General features: G+C 42.8%; 1 protein-coding gene and 1 long non-coding RNA gene across 2 annotated transcripts in view; one reads left to right on the top strand and one right to left on the bottom strand.

Annotated features, from left to right (window-relative positions):
• The window catches only part of LOC139576407 (calcium-binding protein 7-like), a 56,256-nt gene extending 46,675 nt beyond the window's left edge, over positions 1-9,581 (bottom strand). The window contains exon 1 of the mRNA XM_071402513.1: positions 8,403-9,581. Coding sequence (XP_071258614.1) covers positions 8,403-8,514 — 112 coding nt within the window. The 5' untranslated portion in view covers positions 8,515-9,581. The remainder of the gene's footprint in view (positions 1-8,402) is intronic.
• LOC139576408 (uncharacterized) overlaps positions 1-18,809 on the top strand; it is a 530,253-nt gene extending 511,444 nt beyond the window's left edge. Inside the window, exon 3 of the long non-coding RNA XR_011675108.1 lies at positions 18,085-18,809. This is a non-coding gene — a long non-coding RNA (uncharacterized lncRNA). The remainder of the gene's footprint in view (positions 1-18,084) is intronic.
• The last annotated feature ends 233 nt before the right edge of the window (positions 18,810-19,042 follow it).

Here is a 19,042-nt window from a genome sequence, read left to right as displayed (position 1 = left end):
TACGTGACGGTACCCCCTCCCCGGTGCGTTCGGCTCCAGCCGCAGGACACCAACCAAAGTGACGATCCCTGGGATCAGGAGCGGACCGATCACCCCTGCTGATGCGCGGGAACCTGTTGCCGGCTGGGGCACAGGAACCTGACAGACCGGCTGAGGCATGAGAGCCTGATGAGCCCGTGGAAGCAGGGGCTCTGGCAATCCGGTGAAGGCATGAAAGACTGACAAGCAGGCTGTACAGGGGAGCCTGGCGATCCGGCTGAGGCATGAGAGCCTGTAGCAGCTTCCGGACCCGACATCATTCCCACCGAAACAAAAAAACAAACACTCCCTGATGCTTCCCTTAGGTGACGCGTTATTCTGTAATGATGTGCGTTGAGAGTCGGGAAGCAAGTTCAGGGAGTGAGTGTTTTAATAAATAAACGCAACATAAAACAAAACAAGAAACACGAACAAGGCACAAACTTAACATTGGAACAGAAACAATAACGCCTGGGGAAGGAACCAAAGGGAGTGACATATTTAGGGAAGGTAATCAGGGAAGTGATGGAGTCCAGGTGAGTCTGATGACGCGCAGGTGCTCGTGACGATGGTGACAGGTGTGCGCCATAACGAGGAGCCTGGGGACCTAGAGGCCGGAGAGGGAGCAGACGTGACAGTATGCGTCTCTGTGTGTGAAGTAAAGGTGGTCCAGAGTTTTTTACCTCTGGTTGCACATTTAACATGCTGATAGAAATTTGGTAAAACGGATTTAAGTTTCCCTGCATTAAAGTCCCTGGCTAATAAGAGCGCCGCCTCTGGGTGATCGTTTTCTTGTTTGTTTATGGTGGAATAAGGCTCATTCATTGTGGTCTTAGTGCCAGCCTCAGTCTGTGGTGGTATGTAAACAGCTACGAAAAATACAGACGAAAACTCTCTAGGTGGATAGTGTGGCCAACAGCTTATCATCAGATACTCTACCATAGACGAGCAATAGCTCGAGACTTCCTTAGATATTGTGCACCAGCTGTTATTTACAAAAATACATAGTCCGCCGCCCCTTGTCTTGACAGACGCCGTTGTTCTATCCTGCCGGTGCAGCTTATAACCAGCCAGCTGTATGTTGATAGTGTCGTCGTTCAGCCACGACTCCGTGAAGCATAAGATATTACAGTTTTGAAAGTCCCGTTGGTAGTATAATCTTCCGCGTAGGTCATCTATTTTATTTTCCAAAGATTGGTCGTTTGCTAGCAGAATGGAAGGAAGTGGGGGTTTATTCGATTGCATACGAATTCTCCGAAGGCAGCCCGCCCTTTGGCCACCTCCTTCTCTTCACGCAAATCACGGGGATCTGGGCCTGTTCCCAGGAGAGCAGTATATCATTCACGTTGAGCTCGTCAGACTCGTTAAAGGAAAAAAAGGATTCTGCCAGTCCGTGGTGAGTAATCGCAATCCTGATGTCCAGAAGTTATTTTCGGTCATAAGAGACGGTAGCGGCAACATTATGTACAAAATAAGTTCAAAAATAAGTTACAAACGACGTAAAGAAACGAACAAAAAAAACACAATTGGTTGGGGACACGTAAAACGTCAGCCTTCTTCTCCGGTGCCATCTTTACCGTGTGAGTGAGTGCGAGTATGAGTGAGTGCGCGTGCGCGTGCGTACGTGTGAGCCTGTGTGTGTGTGTGCATGCATATGTGACTCCAGGTTCAATTAGCTATTCATCTGGTTTATGTCCCAGGGAATTTTCTCTTCAGTAACCACTACACAGTGAGGTCTCTCACAAGACCTGACCTGCAAGACATAATCAGATGCTGTCATTCACACTTATGCATGCATTCTGTCATGGTCAGATAAGCCAAAATGTGAGGCATTTGAATTGTTTGTACATTGATATACATCTTCTCACACCGAAAAACAACACAATATACCAACAGTTTCAGTCAATCTGTCAAAGCTCAACCATGCAGCCAAATGCTGTCTGTCTCAAACTGGGTTGAGTGCCTTGAGCCTTTCTTCCTCTCTCTATCTGAACTCAACACAACAGTATAATTGTGTTCCCTTTAAATACAAGCTATAAATATACTGTAGCTGATCCATAAACCTCAATCAGGTGACAAGGGTAAGCCAGCCAGACAACACAACACTGAGTGAAGCCCTACAATAGGAGATTTCTGTCACAATGTGAGCATTTCTCTATCGTTGAGATTATTAATCCACTGGGTTTCTATACACCCTTAAAAATAAAAAGTGCAAGTTGGAACCAAATAAGGTTATTGAGAGCGATACCATAGGGGAAACATTTTAGGTTCTCTGAAGAACCATACATAAATACAGGACCGGAATTAAATAGCCCTGCTGTAGGGTTTTAAGCATTATTTGCACATTTCCCAAGGTGCCTATCGAGTGAATTTTTGAGTTACCCACCCATGACTGTTTCCTAGTGACAAAGACATGGTTGTTGCATTTATTCATTTGAAGTCCTGTGATCTTCACCAAGAGAGATCCTAAGTAAATATGTTGTCATTAAAATTCAATTAAGATAATACAATACATATTTCATAAGGCCTTTTGAGTGCCTAGTTTTACCCTAATACAGTTCCCTGAAATGTATAGTCTTACAGGCCACATCAGGCCTGCAAGTCATATTATGCTGGCTTGAAAAGTGATGTGAAATTCATATTGGAATCCAGCCAGAGTGGGGATATTCAACATTTGCGTGCAGAATGACTGCCAGGGTTGAGAAGACTAAAATATGAGACTACCTTAAATATCTCAATTGGAACAACATTTTCAGTAATGGGTGCAATAAGTCCAAGTAAAAGATGAGTTTAGAAGAATAAATGTTATTTATATTTGAGTAGCATAAGATGAATGAATGAAGCAATGTACATGCAAAAACCTAGATATTGAAACAAACAATTCTTAAAATTAACCTGCAATAGAGCATGTTGGGAAAATATGATAATGAAGGGTGTGGTTATGTATCAACTCTGGTTATTAACACCAACAGTGGGGTTATTTTACCCCACTGAGTGTTAACAAGAAAATTGTGGAGTGGTTGAAAAACGAGTTTTAATGACTCCAACCTAAGTGTATGTAAACTTCCAACTTCAACTGTATATATTTTTTTGCTGATACAGAATAATTAAATCAAATTATATGGTCAGATGATAAGTTGACTTCATTCAGAGTGACACATTTTCTTTTCCAAAAGCAATGAGGACTTGGTATGCTATGGTTCTTTACCATCTTATATGGACAGCGGCTTTACTCCTGCTGTGTATTCACTCGTGTGTTCTTCTCTTGACGTCACTTTTCTGAATGGTTTTCCTTCATGACTTATTCAAAAAAAATATATATACAGTGGGGAGAACAAGTATTTGATACACTGCCGATTTTGCAGGTTTTCCTACTTACAAAGCATGTAGAGGTCTGTAATTTTTATCATAGGTACACTTCAACTATGAGAGACGGAATCTAAAACAAAAATCCAGAAAATCACATTGTATGATTTTTAAGTAATTAATTTGCATTTTATTGCATGACATAAGTATTTGATACATCAGAAAAGCAGAACTTAATATTTGGTAGAGAAACCTTTGTTTGCAATTACAGAGATCATACGTTTCCTGTAGTTCTTGACTAGGTTTGCACACACTGCAGCAGGGATTTTGGCCCACTCCTCCCTACAGATCTTCTCCAGATCCTTCAGGTTTCGGGGCTGTCGCTGGGCAATACGGACTTTCAGCTCCCTCCAAAGATTTTCTATTGGGTTCAGGTCTGGAGACTGGCTAAGCACCTTGAGATGCTTCTTACGGAGCCACTCCTTAGTTGCCATGGCTGTGTGTTTCGTGTCGTTGTCATGCTGGAAGACCCAGCCACGACCCATCTTCAATGCTCTTACTGAGGGAAGGAGGTTGTTGGCCAAGATCTCGCAATACATGGCCCCATCCATCCTCCCCTCAATACGGTGCAGTCGTCCTGTCCCCTTTGCAGAAAAGCATCCCCAAAGAATGATGTTTCCACCTCCATGCTTCACGGTTGGGATGGTTTTCTTGGGGTTGTACTCATACTTCTTCTTCCTCCAAACACGGCGAGTGGAGTTAGACCAAAAAGCTCTATTTTTGTCTCATCAGACCACATGACCTTCTCCCATTCCTCCTCTGGATCATCCAGATGGTCATTGGCAAACTTCAGACAGGCCTGGACATGCACTGGCTTAAGCAGGGGGACCTTGCGTGCGCTGCAGGATTTTAATCCATGACGGCGTAGTGTGTTACTAATGGTTTTCTTTGAGACTGTGGTCCCAGCTCTCTTCAGGTCATTGACCAGGTCCTGCCGTGTAGTTCTGGGCTGATCCCTCACCTTCCTCATGATCATTGATGCCCCACGAGGTGAAATCTTGCATGGAGCCCCAGACCGAGGGTGATTGATCGTCATCTTGAACTTCTTCCATTTTCTAATAATTGCGCCAACAGTTGTTTCCTTCTCACCAAGCTGCTTGCCTATTGTCCTGTAGCCCATCTCAGTCTTGTGCAGGTCTACAATTGTATCCCTGATGTCCTTACACAGCTCTCTGGTCTTGGCCATTGTGGAGAGGTTGGAATCTGTTTGATTGAGTGTGTGGACAGTTGTCTTTTATACAGGTAACGAGTTCAAACAGGTGCAGTTAATACAGGTAATGAGTGGAGAACAGGAGGGCTTCTTAAAGAAAAACTAACAGGTCTGTGAGAGCCGGAATTCTTACTGGTTGGTAGGTTTTCAAATACTTATGTCATGCAATAAAATGCAAATTAATTATTTAAAAATCATACAATGTGATTTTCTGGATTTTTGTTTTAGATTCCGTCTCTCACAGTTGAAGTGTACCTATGATAAAAATTACAGACCTCTACATGCTTTGTAAGTAGGAAAACCTGCAAAATCAGCAGTGTATCAAATACTTGTTCTCCCCACTGTATCTATATATTTTTTCTCGCAATAAACAAAAAACATACATAGACAAAAACAATAGGCAACATAACATTTACATACATACTGTCACGCCCTGACCTTAGAGAGCCTTTTTATGTCTCTATTTGGTTTGGTCAGTGTGTGATTTGGGGTGGGCATTCTATGTTTTGTTTTCCATGATTTTGTGTTTCTATGTTTTGGCCGGGTATGGTTCTCAATCAGGGACAGCTTTCTATCATTGTCTCTGATATGGAACCATACTTAGGTAGCCCTTTTTCCCTCCTTTCGTTGTGGGAAGTGAAATTTGTTTGTGGCACTTAGCCCTGTAAGCTTCACGGTTGTTTTGTATTGTTTATTGTTTTTGTCGGCGTCATCACCTAAATTAAAGGAATATGTACGCTCACAACGCTGCGCTTTGGTCTAGTTCTTTCGACGGCCGTGACACATACATTCATCAGTGTTAATTAGTGTCGATTTTTCAGTGTAACATTTTTAGTGATCATTCAAGAGTTAAATTAAAAGTCTAAATAGTTAAATGAACAAACTATAGTTTTGACAAGTCGGGTAGGACATCTACTTTGTGCATGACACAAGTAACTTTTCTAAGAATTGTTTACAGATTATTTCACTTATAATTCACTGTATCACAATTCCAGTGGGTCAGAAGTTTACATACACTAAGTTGACTGTGCTTTTAAACAGCTTGGAAAATTCCATAAAATTATGTAATGGATTTAGAAGCTTCTGATAGGCTAATTGACATCATTTGAGTCAATTGGAGGTGTGCCTGTGGATGTATTTCAAGGCCTACCTTCAAACTCAGTGCCTCTTTGCTTGACATCATGAGAAAATCAAAAGAAATCAGCCAAGACCTCAGAAAGAAATTGTAGACCTCCACAAGTCTGGTTCGTCCTTTGATGCAATTTCCAAATGTCTGAAGGTACCACGTTCATCTGTACAAACAATAGTACGCAAGTATAAATACATGGGACCACGCAGCCGTCATACCGCTCAGTAAGGAGACGCGTTCTGTCTCCTAGAGATTAACGTAATTTGGTGTGAAGTGCAAATCAATTCCAGAATAACAGCAAAGGACCTTGTGAAGATGCTGGAGGAAACAGGTACAAACTATTTATATCCACAGTAACATGAGTCCTATTTTGACATAACCTGAAAGGCTGCTCAGCAAGGAAGAAGCCACTGCTCCAAAACTGCCATAAAAAAGCCAGACTACGGTTTGCAACTGCACATGGTGACAAAGATTGTACTTTTTGGAGAAATGTCCTCTGGTCTGATGAAACAAAATAGAACTGTTTGGCAATAATGACCATCATTATGTTTGGAGGAAAAAGGGGGACGCTTGCAAGCTGAAGAACACCATCCCAACCGTGAAGCATGGGGTGGCAGCATCATGTTGTGGGGGTGCTTGCTGCAGGAGGGACTGGTGCACTTCACAAAATAGAGGGCATCATGGGGCAGGAAATGTATGTGGATATATTGAAGCAACATCTCAAGACATCAGTCAGGAAGTTAAAGCTTGGTCACCAAAGGGTCTTCCAAATGGACAATGACCCCAAGCATACTTCCAAAGTTGTGGCAAAATGGCTTCAGGACAACGAAGTCAAGGTATTGGAGTGGCCATCACAAAGCCCTGACATCAATCCCATAGAAGCTTTGTGGGCGGAACTGAAAAAGTGTGTGCGAGCAAGGAGGCCTACAAACCTGACTCAGTTACACCAGCTCTGTCAGGAGGAATTGGCCAAAATTCAGCCAACTTATTGTGGGAAGCTTGTGGAAGGCTACCTGAAACATTTCACCCAAGTTAAATTGACCCAGCAATCCTACCAAATACTAATTGAGTGTATGTAAACTTCTGACCCACTGGGAATGTAATGAAAGAAATAAAAGCTGAAATAAATCATTCTCTCTACTATTATTCTTACATTTCATATTCTTAAAATAAAGTGGTGATCCTAACTGACCTATAACAGGGAATTTTTATTTGGATTAAATGTCAGGAATTGTGAAAAACTGAGTTTAAATGTATTTGGATAAGGTGTATGTATACTTCCGACTTCAACTGTATCACTTATACAACGCGCAGACTTTTAGCATAAACACTTTTACACCTCTACTGGCTTGCCCCTACTAGCTAACCACTAGCAACCTTGAAATAAATGACTTATTAACAGTTCAGCACATCAGCATTTCTCATACTGTTACACAAAATCAAGATAAACCTTTACCATCATAGTATTCATAAAATGTAAATATAAGAAAACTGTCTAAAATGCACTCGTTGGGCAATGTTAGCTATAGCTAGGCACATGCTAACCTGAGTGCTAACGTTACTAACATTATTAGCAACAGTAACAGTAAATCCAGGTATAATGGCTACCACAAACATTGGCTACCATGATATCCTGCAAGTTCTATCGGCTAATAACGATCAGGGAGCAAAACTAAATACATACTGTACCTTGAAATAAACAATGACTGTACTCGTTCACTGTACTTGTGCACTTGACATAAAAAAAATTGAAACTTCATACAATAGGGGATTTCCGCCACTACAGTGTGAGATTTCAGTCACAATGTAAGCATGAGTGTTCTGTCTCATTGACAGGATTCCTCTACAGGGTTTCTATGTAATACAGATTATGTTTCTACCAGGGGTTTACATTTCAAGTGCTGTTTATATGGATACATACATTATTGCTATTGGGCAACGTGTGCCGGGGTGCAGAAATACATATATTAACACACACACATCTCTAACCCTTTTGTTCGAGAGACAGTATCAATGCTAGTTTTCATTTTAGAGTACTGCCTTCTTACCAGAACAAGTACTGGTCAGTCACTGATAAGCAAGTCCACAATAAGGCACTATTACACACCAATAAACAAAATATGTGGACTCAGTGGACAGGCTTGTAGCACTGTCTTTTGAATATGTGGACATCCCACTACTCTCACAATTCCCACTCCTCTCACAATTCCCCTTTCACCTGCAAACAGGTGAAGCTCTAACCACACACAAGTATACCACTGATTGATGATTAAATCAATTGATTAATTGATGGCTTCATAATTTATTAAATTATAAAGTTGAGGTAGAAAAGCAACGAAACGAAACATCTGTGAATGACAATCTACAGTGGTTGGGTGGTCTAAACGGAGTCACACATTGTTAGCACCGTGAGGCGAGGGACTGCTTGAAATGCAGACGCTTTGAGTGGCGCTGTCCATGGTGCCTAATCTGATAACGCTGACAGCGACTCCGTCTGAATGAACTCAAACCGCTCGCTGAGAGCCACACCAATTAGCCTATAGTGAATGCAACTGCCTTAACCTGACACTTTTTCACACATTGAAAGAGCCATGATTATATAGACTAGGCAACAGAATACCATCAGAGCTGGTAACCGAAACAGAGCTGATTATATAACAGGTAAAGTCTCATCCTCACCTTCAACCTCGTCCTCGGGCAGGTTGACCGGGGCTCGGTAGGCGAGCATGTCCGGGATAGTGCAGATGCCCCGGTACATCAAATTGGAGGTGATTGGATGCATGATAGGCATGGCTGCGGTGACGGTCTGGGGCTGCCACCTGTGACCTGGTCTTCATATGAGTGGTTCTTCAGAGATTCGTTCACAACTTTACTTTCAAAGAGGGTGCGGGGGTCAAGTCCATGGATAGGAAGGAACCGCTGTGGCCACAGGATCGAGAGGCAGGAGAGAGGAGAAGATCCGTGAATTCCTCCCCCGTTCTTTGGTAAATGAACACTAAGAAGACTAATATATTATTTGTATTTTTTTATAAACGTGACGTTGTCACAGTATATCCTTTTTATTTATCTGGATACTTGACAGTTATGTTTACAGACATTGCGAGATGGATCTAGCCTAGGTTGAGGGAATTCATTGGCAACTTTTGAAACATGCCTATATTGCCACACTTATAATTGCTATTAGCTGAACAAAACTAGAAACACATCACGGCGACTCCATCTGCTGAGACACACTGCCAGTGAGCTTTCAGCGCAACATGCAAATAAAAAAGACCAGCGGTTTATCTCACTGCGGTAGAAGAGAGGCAGACAAAGACAATTAGACAATTCAACTATGCTTAATCCGTTGTTTTTGTCCAGTCGTTCGTGCAGATAAATAATATTAATTCAGCCACTTGTTGGATCTCTTGGATGCAAGTTATTTTCTTGGTGCGCACTCTGTCCCTTTATCTTCCATTGAGCACTCAGTGTTAAAAATCCAGGTGAAAAATCCAGATTAAAGACTGACAGAGGAGGAATTAAGAGCCCAAATGTACCTTCACTCAAAACTGTCTCCGGAATCGTTAGAACATTCACTAAAATAGCCTATGCGTTCAGCCTAAGCACTCGCTCGCCCTTATGTTGGTCATTGGCACGGGGCGCCTTTTCATCTCCAATTCACTATTTGTTCCGCACAGGTAATGGACTCTTGTGAACGGCAGCCCTGGACCCCAGCTCTCTCACACACCCGTTCACATACACTCCGTACCCTGACCCAACTGTGTGTGCATCTTTCTCTACGCGTTCAGTCTGTAGTCCACAGAGCGCGCAACTAAATCCCGTAGCGACACACGTGCTCCACTGGTATCACATAAACAACGAGAGCTGTGATTAATGACAACGAGGCACAATAACATACCGATGATTTATCCCCTGGCGTCTCTCCTCTCAAATTAATACATTTTACCGTTTATATCTGAAACCTTAAATTGCACACCAAATGTTAAACACTGAACAGCCATGTGTGCCATTGAGGTTGTTGACCAGAAACCACTGAATGTGATGCCAACAAATACACAACATGACCAAAAGTATGTGAACACCTGGCTGTGTGCTTGATTTTCTACACCTGTCAGCAACGGGTGTGGCTGAAATAGCCGAATCCACTAATTTGAAGGGGAGTCCACATACTTTGTAATAATAGGGCAAAATAGGGCAGGCATTTGCATTTAAAGTAATTGAAGTCACAAGTGTCTTTCATGAAGTTCTAAAAAAGGGATAGTTCACCCAAATTCCCAAATAAAATGTTGGTTTGCTTACCCTATAAGCAGTCTAGGGACAGCAATACAGGATTTGGTTTAGTTGTCATTGCCTTGTTCCCAAATTTGTCGCCACTAACCATTTGGACATGATGTGTGAAAAATGCTAATATCAATACCATGGCTAGAATGAAATTTGTGCCACAAATGCTAAAATGTTAGCATTTGGAAACTGTCAGGGAAATAAAACCAAAGCATGGATTGCTGTCATACCTTGTACATAGCTTGCTTGCCGAAGATTATAGGCTTGAGGTGGCTTCCTTGATCACGCAGGTCGCCAGCCTACATAAGAAACTGGGGAAATAAGCGGATACAAACAACGAATAGTTTCGCCGTCCTGGAGCCTGATCTTCCTGCACCTTCGTCGCTGGGGGTACCTGTGTCTTCGGCCGCAGTGTCTACTCCTATGATTTTGAAGTCGACTTTGGCAGCCTTCCATCCCTGCTCTGGATCGAGCCGGGCTTCTCGCTCTGTCGGAGGCCTGCACCAGGTGCCTCTCACCCATCCATTAAGGGTTCTCCGAATCCTGTGACGTGTGGGAGTGGGTGGATTTCCTCGTCTTTCTCACCAGCCGTGATTTTGGGCAGCTCCATGCTAAGAAATGTGACCGTTCCTGGTGCAAAAACAATGTCCTATCCTGGAGTTTGAGAAAATCACATTACTAAGCTGCTCCCGAATTTACTACTTCAGGACATGGAAATCGATTCTATCATAGTCCATGTGGGTTTTAATGACATTATAAAGGGCAGCTCTGAACAGTTGAAACTGGATTTTAAAGAGCTGATTGACACTCTGCTAGAAAGTAATAAAAAAAACATGGCCCTGTGCCCTCTCTAAATCGTGGCATTTGTAACGAAACTCTAATTCTTCCTCCTCCTCGGACGAGGAGAGGAGAGAGGGATCGGAAGACCAATTTGCAGCGAGGTATGATGACATGATATTCTTTATTCACAAGACGAAACTAAACACACGAAGAACACTTGATAATTTTACAAAACAAAACGACGTAGACAGACCTGAACGAGAGAACTTACATAAAACATGAAGAACGCACGAACAGGAACAGACTACATATACTAACGACAACAAAACAGTCCCGTGTGGTGCGAACATACACTGACACGGAAGACAACCACCCACAAACAAACAGTGTGAAACAGCCAACCTATATATGGTTCTCAATCAGAGGAAAACGTCAAACACCTGTCTCTGATTGAGAACCATATAAGGCTAATTTCAAGTGACCTAAACAAGAAACACAAAACATATAATGCCCACCCCAACTCACGCCCTGACCAACTAAACACATACAAAAAATAACATAAAACAAGTCAGGAACGTGACAGCATTAAACGTTTTGGCAGGATTCTTTCACCTCACAACTGGCTACGTGATTATTGCAGCTCAATGTGTGCAACTTTTGTTGAGAATTTCAATACCTTTTGGGGAAAAAAACACGTTTTATAAGGAGGATGGGATCCACCCAAATCATTTGGGTTCCTGGATCATTTCACAGCATTATAAGGCTGAGTTGAGACATTGACTTATCAATGACCCAAGCCCAGCTCAGTTAATCCCTACCATTGTGATGCTGAGTTGTCATAATGCTTCAGCAAATGTTCATTGTACCAGGGGCATTGGTAGACACAATGTAAGTAACCTAATTTATGTCCCTATAACTGCCCTGAATGCCTCTTCTGATCCTATAGCTATTGTATGCAGTAATCATGTGCCTATGAACCAGATTTATACTGTTAGCACTGAGGCAGAGTGCCCTAGTAGGAAGTCCACTGTAAATAACATGAGCATATTTACTTCTGCTAAGCTTCCCAGTAAAGCAATGAAAACAAGTAAGCATCCCAGAAGAAACATGCTTAAAATAGGCCACGTTAACATATGTAGCTTAAGAAACAAGGTTCATGAAATCAATAAATTGCTAGTAACAGATGACATTCATATTCTGACTATCTCTGAAACTCACTTAGATAATACCTTTGATTATACAGTGGTAGCAATACAAGTTTAGAACATTTACAGAAACGACAGAAATGCCAATGGTGGAGGTGTTGCTGTTCATATTCAGAACCACATTCCTGTAAAGCTTAGAGATGATCTCATGTTAAATACTGTTGAAGTAATATGGCTACAGGTTCATCTGCCTTACCTAAAGCCCATTCTGGTGGAAAGCTGTTATAGACAACCAAGTGCTAACAGTCAGAATCTGGATAACATGTGTGAAATGCTTGATAATCTATTTGATATCAACAGAGAGTTACATTTTCTGGGTGATTTAAATATTTACTGGCTTTCATCAAGCTGCCCACTCAAGAAAAAACTTCAAATTGTAACCAGTGCCTGCAACCTGGTTCAGGTTATCAGTCAACCTACCAGGTTAGTTACAAACAGCACAGGAATTAAATCGTCATGTATTGATCACATCTTTACAAATGCTGCAGAAATGTTCTTGAAAGCAGTATCCAGTACTCAGCTCCACCATTCTTTGAATCAGATGGCTCATTCATCATATAACCGAATGATATTGCCAACTACTTTAATGTTTTTTTTGGCAAGATTAGCAAACATAGGCATGACATGCCAGCAACAAACGCTAACACTACACATCCAAGTATATCTGACCAAATTAAGGAAGACAAGCATTGAAATGTTCAATTCCGTAAAGTGAGTGTGGAAGAGGTGAAAAAATTATTGTTGTCTATTAATAACTTCTCTAGGATAGGGGGCAGCATTTTCACTTTTGGATAAATAGCGTGCCCAATTTCCATTTCCTTCTACTCATCCCCAGAATACAATATATGCATATTATTTGTAGATTTGGATAGAAAACACTCTGAAGTTTCTAAAACTGTTTGAATCATGTCTGTGAGTATAACAGAACTTATGTAGCAGGCAAAACCCCGAAGACAAACCAAGCAGTTCCTACCGCTTCCACTGGATGTCATCAGTCTTTGGAAATTGGTTGAGGTTATTCCTTTGTGTAATGAAGAAGTACGGCCATCTTGAAGGAGTGTCACTTGAAGTGTACTTTTTGAGAGAGGCCCATGACTCGAAAAGTAGCGTCAGTTTGTTGTCTTCCTGTATTGAACACAGATAGTCCCGTCTTCAATTTTATCGATTATTAACGTTTAAAAATACCTACAGTTGTATTACAAAAGTAGTTTGAAATGTTTTGACAAAGTTTACACGTAACTATTGAGATATTTTGTAGTGACGTTGCGCAAATTGGAAGCTGTTTTTTTCTGGATCAAACGCGCTAAATAAATTGACATTTTGGATATATATGGACGGAATTAATTGAACAAAAGGACCATTTGTGATGTTTATGGGACATATTGGAGTGCCAACAAAAGAAGCTCGTCAAAGGTAAGGCATGATTTATATTTTATTTCTGCGTTTTGTGTTGTGCCTGCAGGGTTGAAATATGCTACACTCTCTTTGTTTACTGTTGTGCTATCATCAGATAATAGCATCTTATGCTTTCGTCGAAAAGCCTTTTTGAAATCTGACATGTTGGCTGGATTCACAACGAGTGTAGCTTTAATTTGGTATCTTACATGTGTGATTTAATGAAAGTTTGATTTTTATAGTATTATCTTTGAATTTGGCGCTCTGCATTTTCCCTGGCTATTGGCCAAGTGGGACGCAAGCGTCCCGCCTATCCCAGAGAGGTTTTAACAATGACAAGCCACCGGGGTCTGACAACGGATGGAAAATTACTAAGGATAATGCCACTCCTATTTGCCATATGTGACTCACCACCTGGATTCGGTCTTACGTAGCAAAATATGAAATTGTGTTTTTTACATTGGATAAAAGTAGATACTCAGAGCTACAAAATGGTATATCATACACTGCATTTGAGGAACAATGGGAAAGTATTTCTGCTTTGAAAGTTGATCAACTTGTAAACTCACTTTTGAGAAAATCGCCTTTGAATGTTTCGGTATCTAGTGAAAAGCTCTTCTTTGTCTACACCCATTCAGCATCGTTCACACCCTCTTAAGCTTTATCCCCACCCATCTCGGAGCGCTCTCGGAGCGCACACTTGACGCTCTGGCCGGTGATTTGTTTACCTCTGGATAACATGAAAACAGCCTAACCAGCTCTACTGGCAACAATTTCATTACGCTTTTTGCAGACGTTTACTGACACCGGCCATATTCAACGGGTGGTGTACACACGTCACATAACATTAGCTAACGTTAGCTAGTTAAACAACAATGAACAAAGTACCAACAATGCCTAACATTAGGCTCTAACTAGAAAACTAACAGCTCTGGGAAACAAATAATAACGTCCGCTAGGGAGCCAGCCAACTAACGTTAGCCAGCTAGATAACAGTACACTTTAGCTTAAGACATATAGCTAGCTAACTAGGTAAACAATGAACCTTCTAGGTAAACAACATTTAAGATCACACACGTCACGTAACGTTAGCTAATGAGCCAGCCAGCTAACGTTAGTTTGTTTAACAACAATGAACAACGTGCCAACAATGCCACAGTGCTGGGAGCTAACCAACCAGGTCCAATGTTAGCTAGCTAACATTAGGCTCTAATTAGAAAAGCAAACGGCTCTAGGAAACAAATAATAACGTCAGCTAGGGAGCCAGCTAGCTAACAGTACCCTTTAGCTTGAAATTAAACCACTTTCTGTCAAAATTAGAAACGTGTAATATCTGAAAATGTAGCTGCTAACGCTAGACTATCTTACCTGTATACATCATCATGCATGATGGATGCGTCTCCCTGTCAGGAATGCCGTAGCACGGTTGCCCTTAGTTTGAAGATGTAATCCGGAGACAGGTGTTTTCTCCATCTCTTTAGCTATCATACTCTAATTCTACTGATTTCAAAACTTGATACTCCAGAAAGTGGAGAGCAACACTTATGCAGCTCCACTACACAATATATAAAAAAAGCAGTGTTTGACAGGATTACCAACACATACTGACAAGCTCAAATAGACAGAAGCCTTGAATGTGGCAGACCAATCCGAATGCATCTCTCGGCATGTCCAGCCCACTCATTATCGCAGCCAATCATGGCTGGTGGGAAGGCTGCTCACTTTTTCTGTGGCTTAACCCACAAGGTTCATAATTTAATTAACAATTGTATTCGTATTTACAGATGGTATACAAGTTTGTTATTAAGGCACATGAAAGTTCACATGTTTGAGAAGGCATTTCTGCCCAAAAACGCATTTTGATAAAAATACATTTTGGTGACTTGCTTCTAGTTTCCTGAATCGGGTTACATATTTTCTGGCTCAAATAGCCGACCAATCAGCCTGTTTACCTACCCTTAGTAAACTTTTGGAAAAAATTGTGTTTGTGTCACGCCTGCTCCCGCTCCCCCTCCCTGGCGCTCGAGGGCGCCAGGCTGCCCATCATTACGCACAGTTGTCTCCATCAATACGTGCACCAGCCCTTGTTAGAACTCACCTGGACACAATTACTTTGTTGATTGCCCCTCCTATATCTGTCTGTTCCTCAGTTTGATCCCCGTGTCAGCATTATTGTCGTTATGTTTCCCCTGTCCAGACGCTGTCCTTGTCTGTTTCATGTCGGTTATTTATTAAATGTTCACTCCCTGTACTTGCTTCTCGTTTCCCAGTGTCTGTCCTTACAGAATGCTGACACACAATTTGAAGCACCAGGGAGTGTTTTGTTTCTGTTGGTGACGTCGGGTCCGGGTGCCGCTGCCGAAAGGAACCGGGGGTGCCTCAGCTGGCTCATCGGGATTCCACGCCTTAGCTGGCTCGAGAGGTTTCCTTGCCTCAGTAGGCTCAAAGGCTCCCACCCCACGTCACGCCTCAGCCGGCTCATCCGGCTCCCGCGTCTCAGCCAGCTCGTCAGGCTCCCACGCCTCAGCGGAATTGTCAGGCTCTCACGCCTCAGCCGGCTCGTCGGGCTTCCACGCCTCAGCTGGCTCGTCCGACACCCATGGCTCGGCAGGGCCGTCAGGCTCGCCCAGGTGGGATGCCAGGTGGCACCCCTAGAGGGGGGGTACTGTCATGCCTGCTCCCGTTCCCTGGTGCTCGAGGGTGCCAGGCTGCCTATCATTATGCACACCTGTCACCGTCGTTATGTGCACCAGTGCTTCTTTGGAAAGAAACAGGGGTGCTTCAGCTGGCTCGTCGGGCTTCCACACCTTAGCTGGCTCGAGAGGTTTCCTTGCCTCGGTTTGATCACAGGCTCCCACCCCACGTTATGCCTCAGCCGGCTTGTCAGGCTCCCACGCCTCAGTCGGCTTGTCAGGCTCCCACGACTCAATCGGCTCGTCAGGCTCCCACGACTCAGTCGGCTCGTCAGGCTCCCACAAATCAGCCAGCTCACCAGGCTTCCACGCCTCAGCCGGCTCGTCGGGCTCTCACATCTCCGCCGGCTCGTCGGGCTCCCACGCCTCAGACACCTTGTCCGACTCCCATGTCTCGGCCGGGCCGTCAGGCTCGTCCAGGTGGGACGGTGGGTGGCGCCCCTAGAGGGGGGGTACTGTCACGCCTGCTCCCGCTCCCTGGTGCTCAAGGGTGCCAGGCTGCCCATCATTATGCACACCTGTCACCATCGTTACGCGCACCAGTGCTTCTTTGGACTCATCTGGACGCCATTACTTTGTTGATTGCCCCTCCTACTGTATATCTGTCTGTTCCTCGGGTTGATCCCCGTGTCCGCATTATTGTCGTTATATTTCCCCTGTCCAGATGTTCTCCTTGTTTGTTTCATGTCGATAATTTATTAAATGTTCACTCCCTGTACTTGCTTCTCATCTCCCAGCGTCTGTCCTTACAGTTTGACCAGATGCTATTTTACAGTACACAAATTGATAACAGACATTCAGCATGCTTATAGGGAATGACATTCAAGAAGCACGGCACTTACACAAATGACTGATGGTTGGCTAAGAAAAATTCATGATAAAAAATGTGGGAGCTGTTTTCTTGGACTTTAGTGCAGCTTTTGACATTATCGATCATAGTTTTCTGCTGGAAAAATGTATGTGTTACGGCTTTACACCCCCTGTTATATTGTGGATAAAGAGTTACCTGTCTAACAGAACACAGAGGGTGTTCTTTAATGGAAGCCTCTCCAACATAATCCAGGTAGAATCAGGAATTCCTCAAAATTGTAATTGGCTAAGAATACCTTGGATGTACACAGAGAGCTAATATTAATAATATGCATGTCAATCTCTCCTGGCTCAAAGTGGAGAAGAGATTGACTTCATCACTACTTGTATTTGTCAGGACCCGGTGCGAGAAACAGTCACTAATAATCGTCAGAACCCAGAAGATGAGGCAGACACAGCAGTACTAGAGATGGTGGTTTAATTAAAGAACAAAATCTTCAGGCAAAGAAACTAAATCCACAATGTCCAAAAATAAAGCCAAAAGGCACAAAATGGAAATCCTCCAAAATACAAAAGAAACTCCACAAAGTGGTAAAAAACAGCAGGGAAAAACAAACCTCAAAAGACTACTCAAATAATACACAAGAACTAAACCAGAGAACCTCTGGAAAATCCAACAAGAGAAATATCTGAATAAAACAAGGCTTGGGCTGGGGCTGGGTGCTAACTTACAAACACTGAGCAAGGAACTGAGGAACACACAGGGTTTAAATACTAACAAGGGAATGACCTACAGGTGCAAACAATAATTAGAGCAAGAAAAAACAAAAGGTACAAAAAAGGTGCAATGGGGACATCTAGTGACCAAAACCCGAACAGTCTTGGCCAAAACCTGACAGTATTTATGAGAGGTATTGACATGTTTTAAATACAACTTATGTGACAGCGGGGACAGTGGGTGGGGTTATATCCTTCCTGTTTGGCCCTGTCCGGGGGTTTCTTCTGATGGGGCCACAGTGTCTCCTGACCCCTCCTGTCTCAGCCTCCAGTATTTATGCTGCAGTAGTTTATGTGTCGGGGGGCTAGGGTCAGTTGGTTATACCTGGAGTACTTCTCCTATCTTATCCAGTGTCCTGTGTGAATTTAAGTATGCTCTCTCTAATTCTCTCGTTCTCTCTTTCTTTCTCTCTCTCGGAGAACCTGAGCCCTAGGACCATACGTCACGGCAAACCGGGCATGATGACTCCTTGCTGTCCCCAGTCCGCCTGGCCTTGCTGCTATTCAAGTTTCAGCTGTTCTGCCTGCGGTTATGGAACCCCTACCTGTCCCAGACCTGCTGTTTTCAACTCTTAATGATCGGCTATGAAAAGCCAACTGATATTTATTCCTGATTATTATTTGACCATGCTTGTCATTTATGAACATTTTGAAAATCTTGGCTCTCTCTAATTCTCTCCTTCTCTCTTTCTTTCCCTCTCTCGGAGGACCTGAGCCCTAGGACCATACGTCACGGCAAACCGGGCATGATGACTCCTTGCTGTCCCCAGTCCGCCTGGCCTTGCTGCTATTCCAGTTTCAGCTGTTCTGCCTGCGGTTATGGAACCCCTACCTGTCCCAGACCTGCTGTTTTCAACTCTTAATGATCGGCTATGAAAAGCCAACTGATATTTATTCCTGATTATTATTTGACCATGCTTGTCACTTATGAACATTTTGAACATCTTGGCATAGTTCTGTTGTAATCTCCACCCGGCACAGCCAGAAGAGGACTGGCCACCCCTCATAGCCTGGTTCCTCTCTAGGTTTCTTCCTAGGTTTTGGCCTTTCTAGGGAGTTTTTCCTAGCCACCGTGCTTCTACACCTGCATTGCTTGCTGTTTGGGGTTTTAGGCTGGGTTTCTGTACAGCACTTCGAGATATTAGCTGATGTACGAAGGGCTATATAAAATAAACTTGATTTGATTTGATATTCTATGTGCACTATTTTTATGCTTTCCATTCTTAAGTTTCGTTTTTGTGACTTTTACTTTCGGTTTGGGGCACCAACTTCAAACAGCTGAAAATAAAATATTTGTTGTTATTAAAAATATTTCACAGCGATTCTTAACCCTAAATATAGCTTGTTTTGTCAGATACATTGAATTTAGGTGAAACAT

Source organism: Salvelinus alpinus, chromosome 5 (assembly GCF_045679555.1).
Source record: "Salvelinus alpinus chromosome 5, SLU_Salpinus.1, whole genome shotgun sequence".
Classification (NCBI taxonomy): Eukaryota; Metazoa; Chordata; class Actinopteri; order Salmoniformes; family Salmonidae; genus Salvelinus; species Salvelinus alpinus.
The sequence above is the reverse complement of the archived record's forward strand: the minus strand, read 5'-3'. Positions and strand labels throughout refer to the sequence as shown.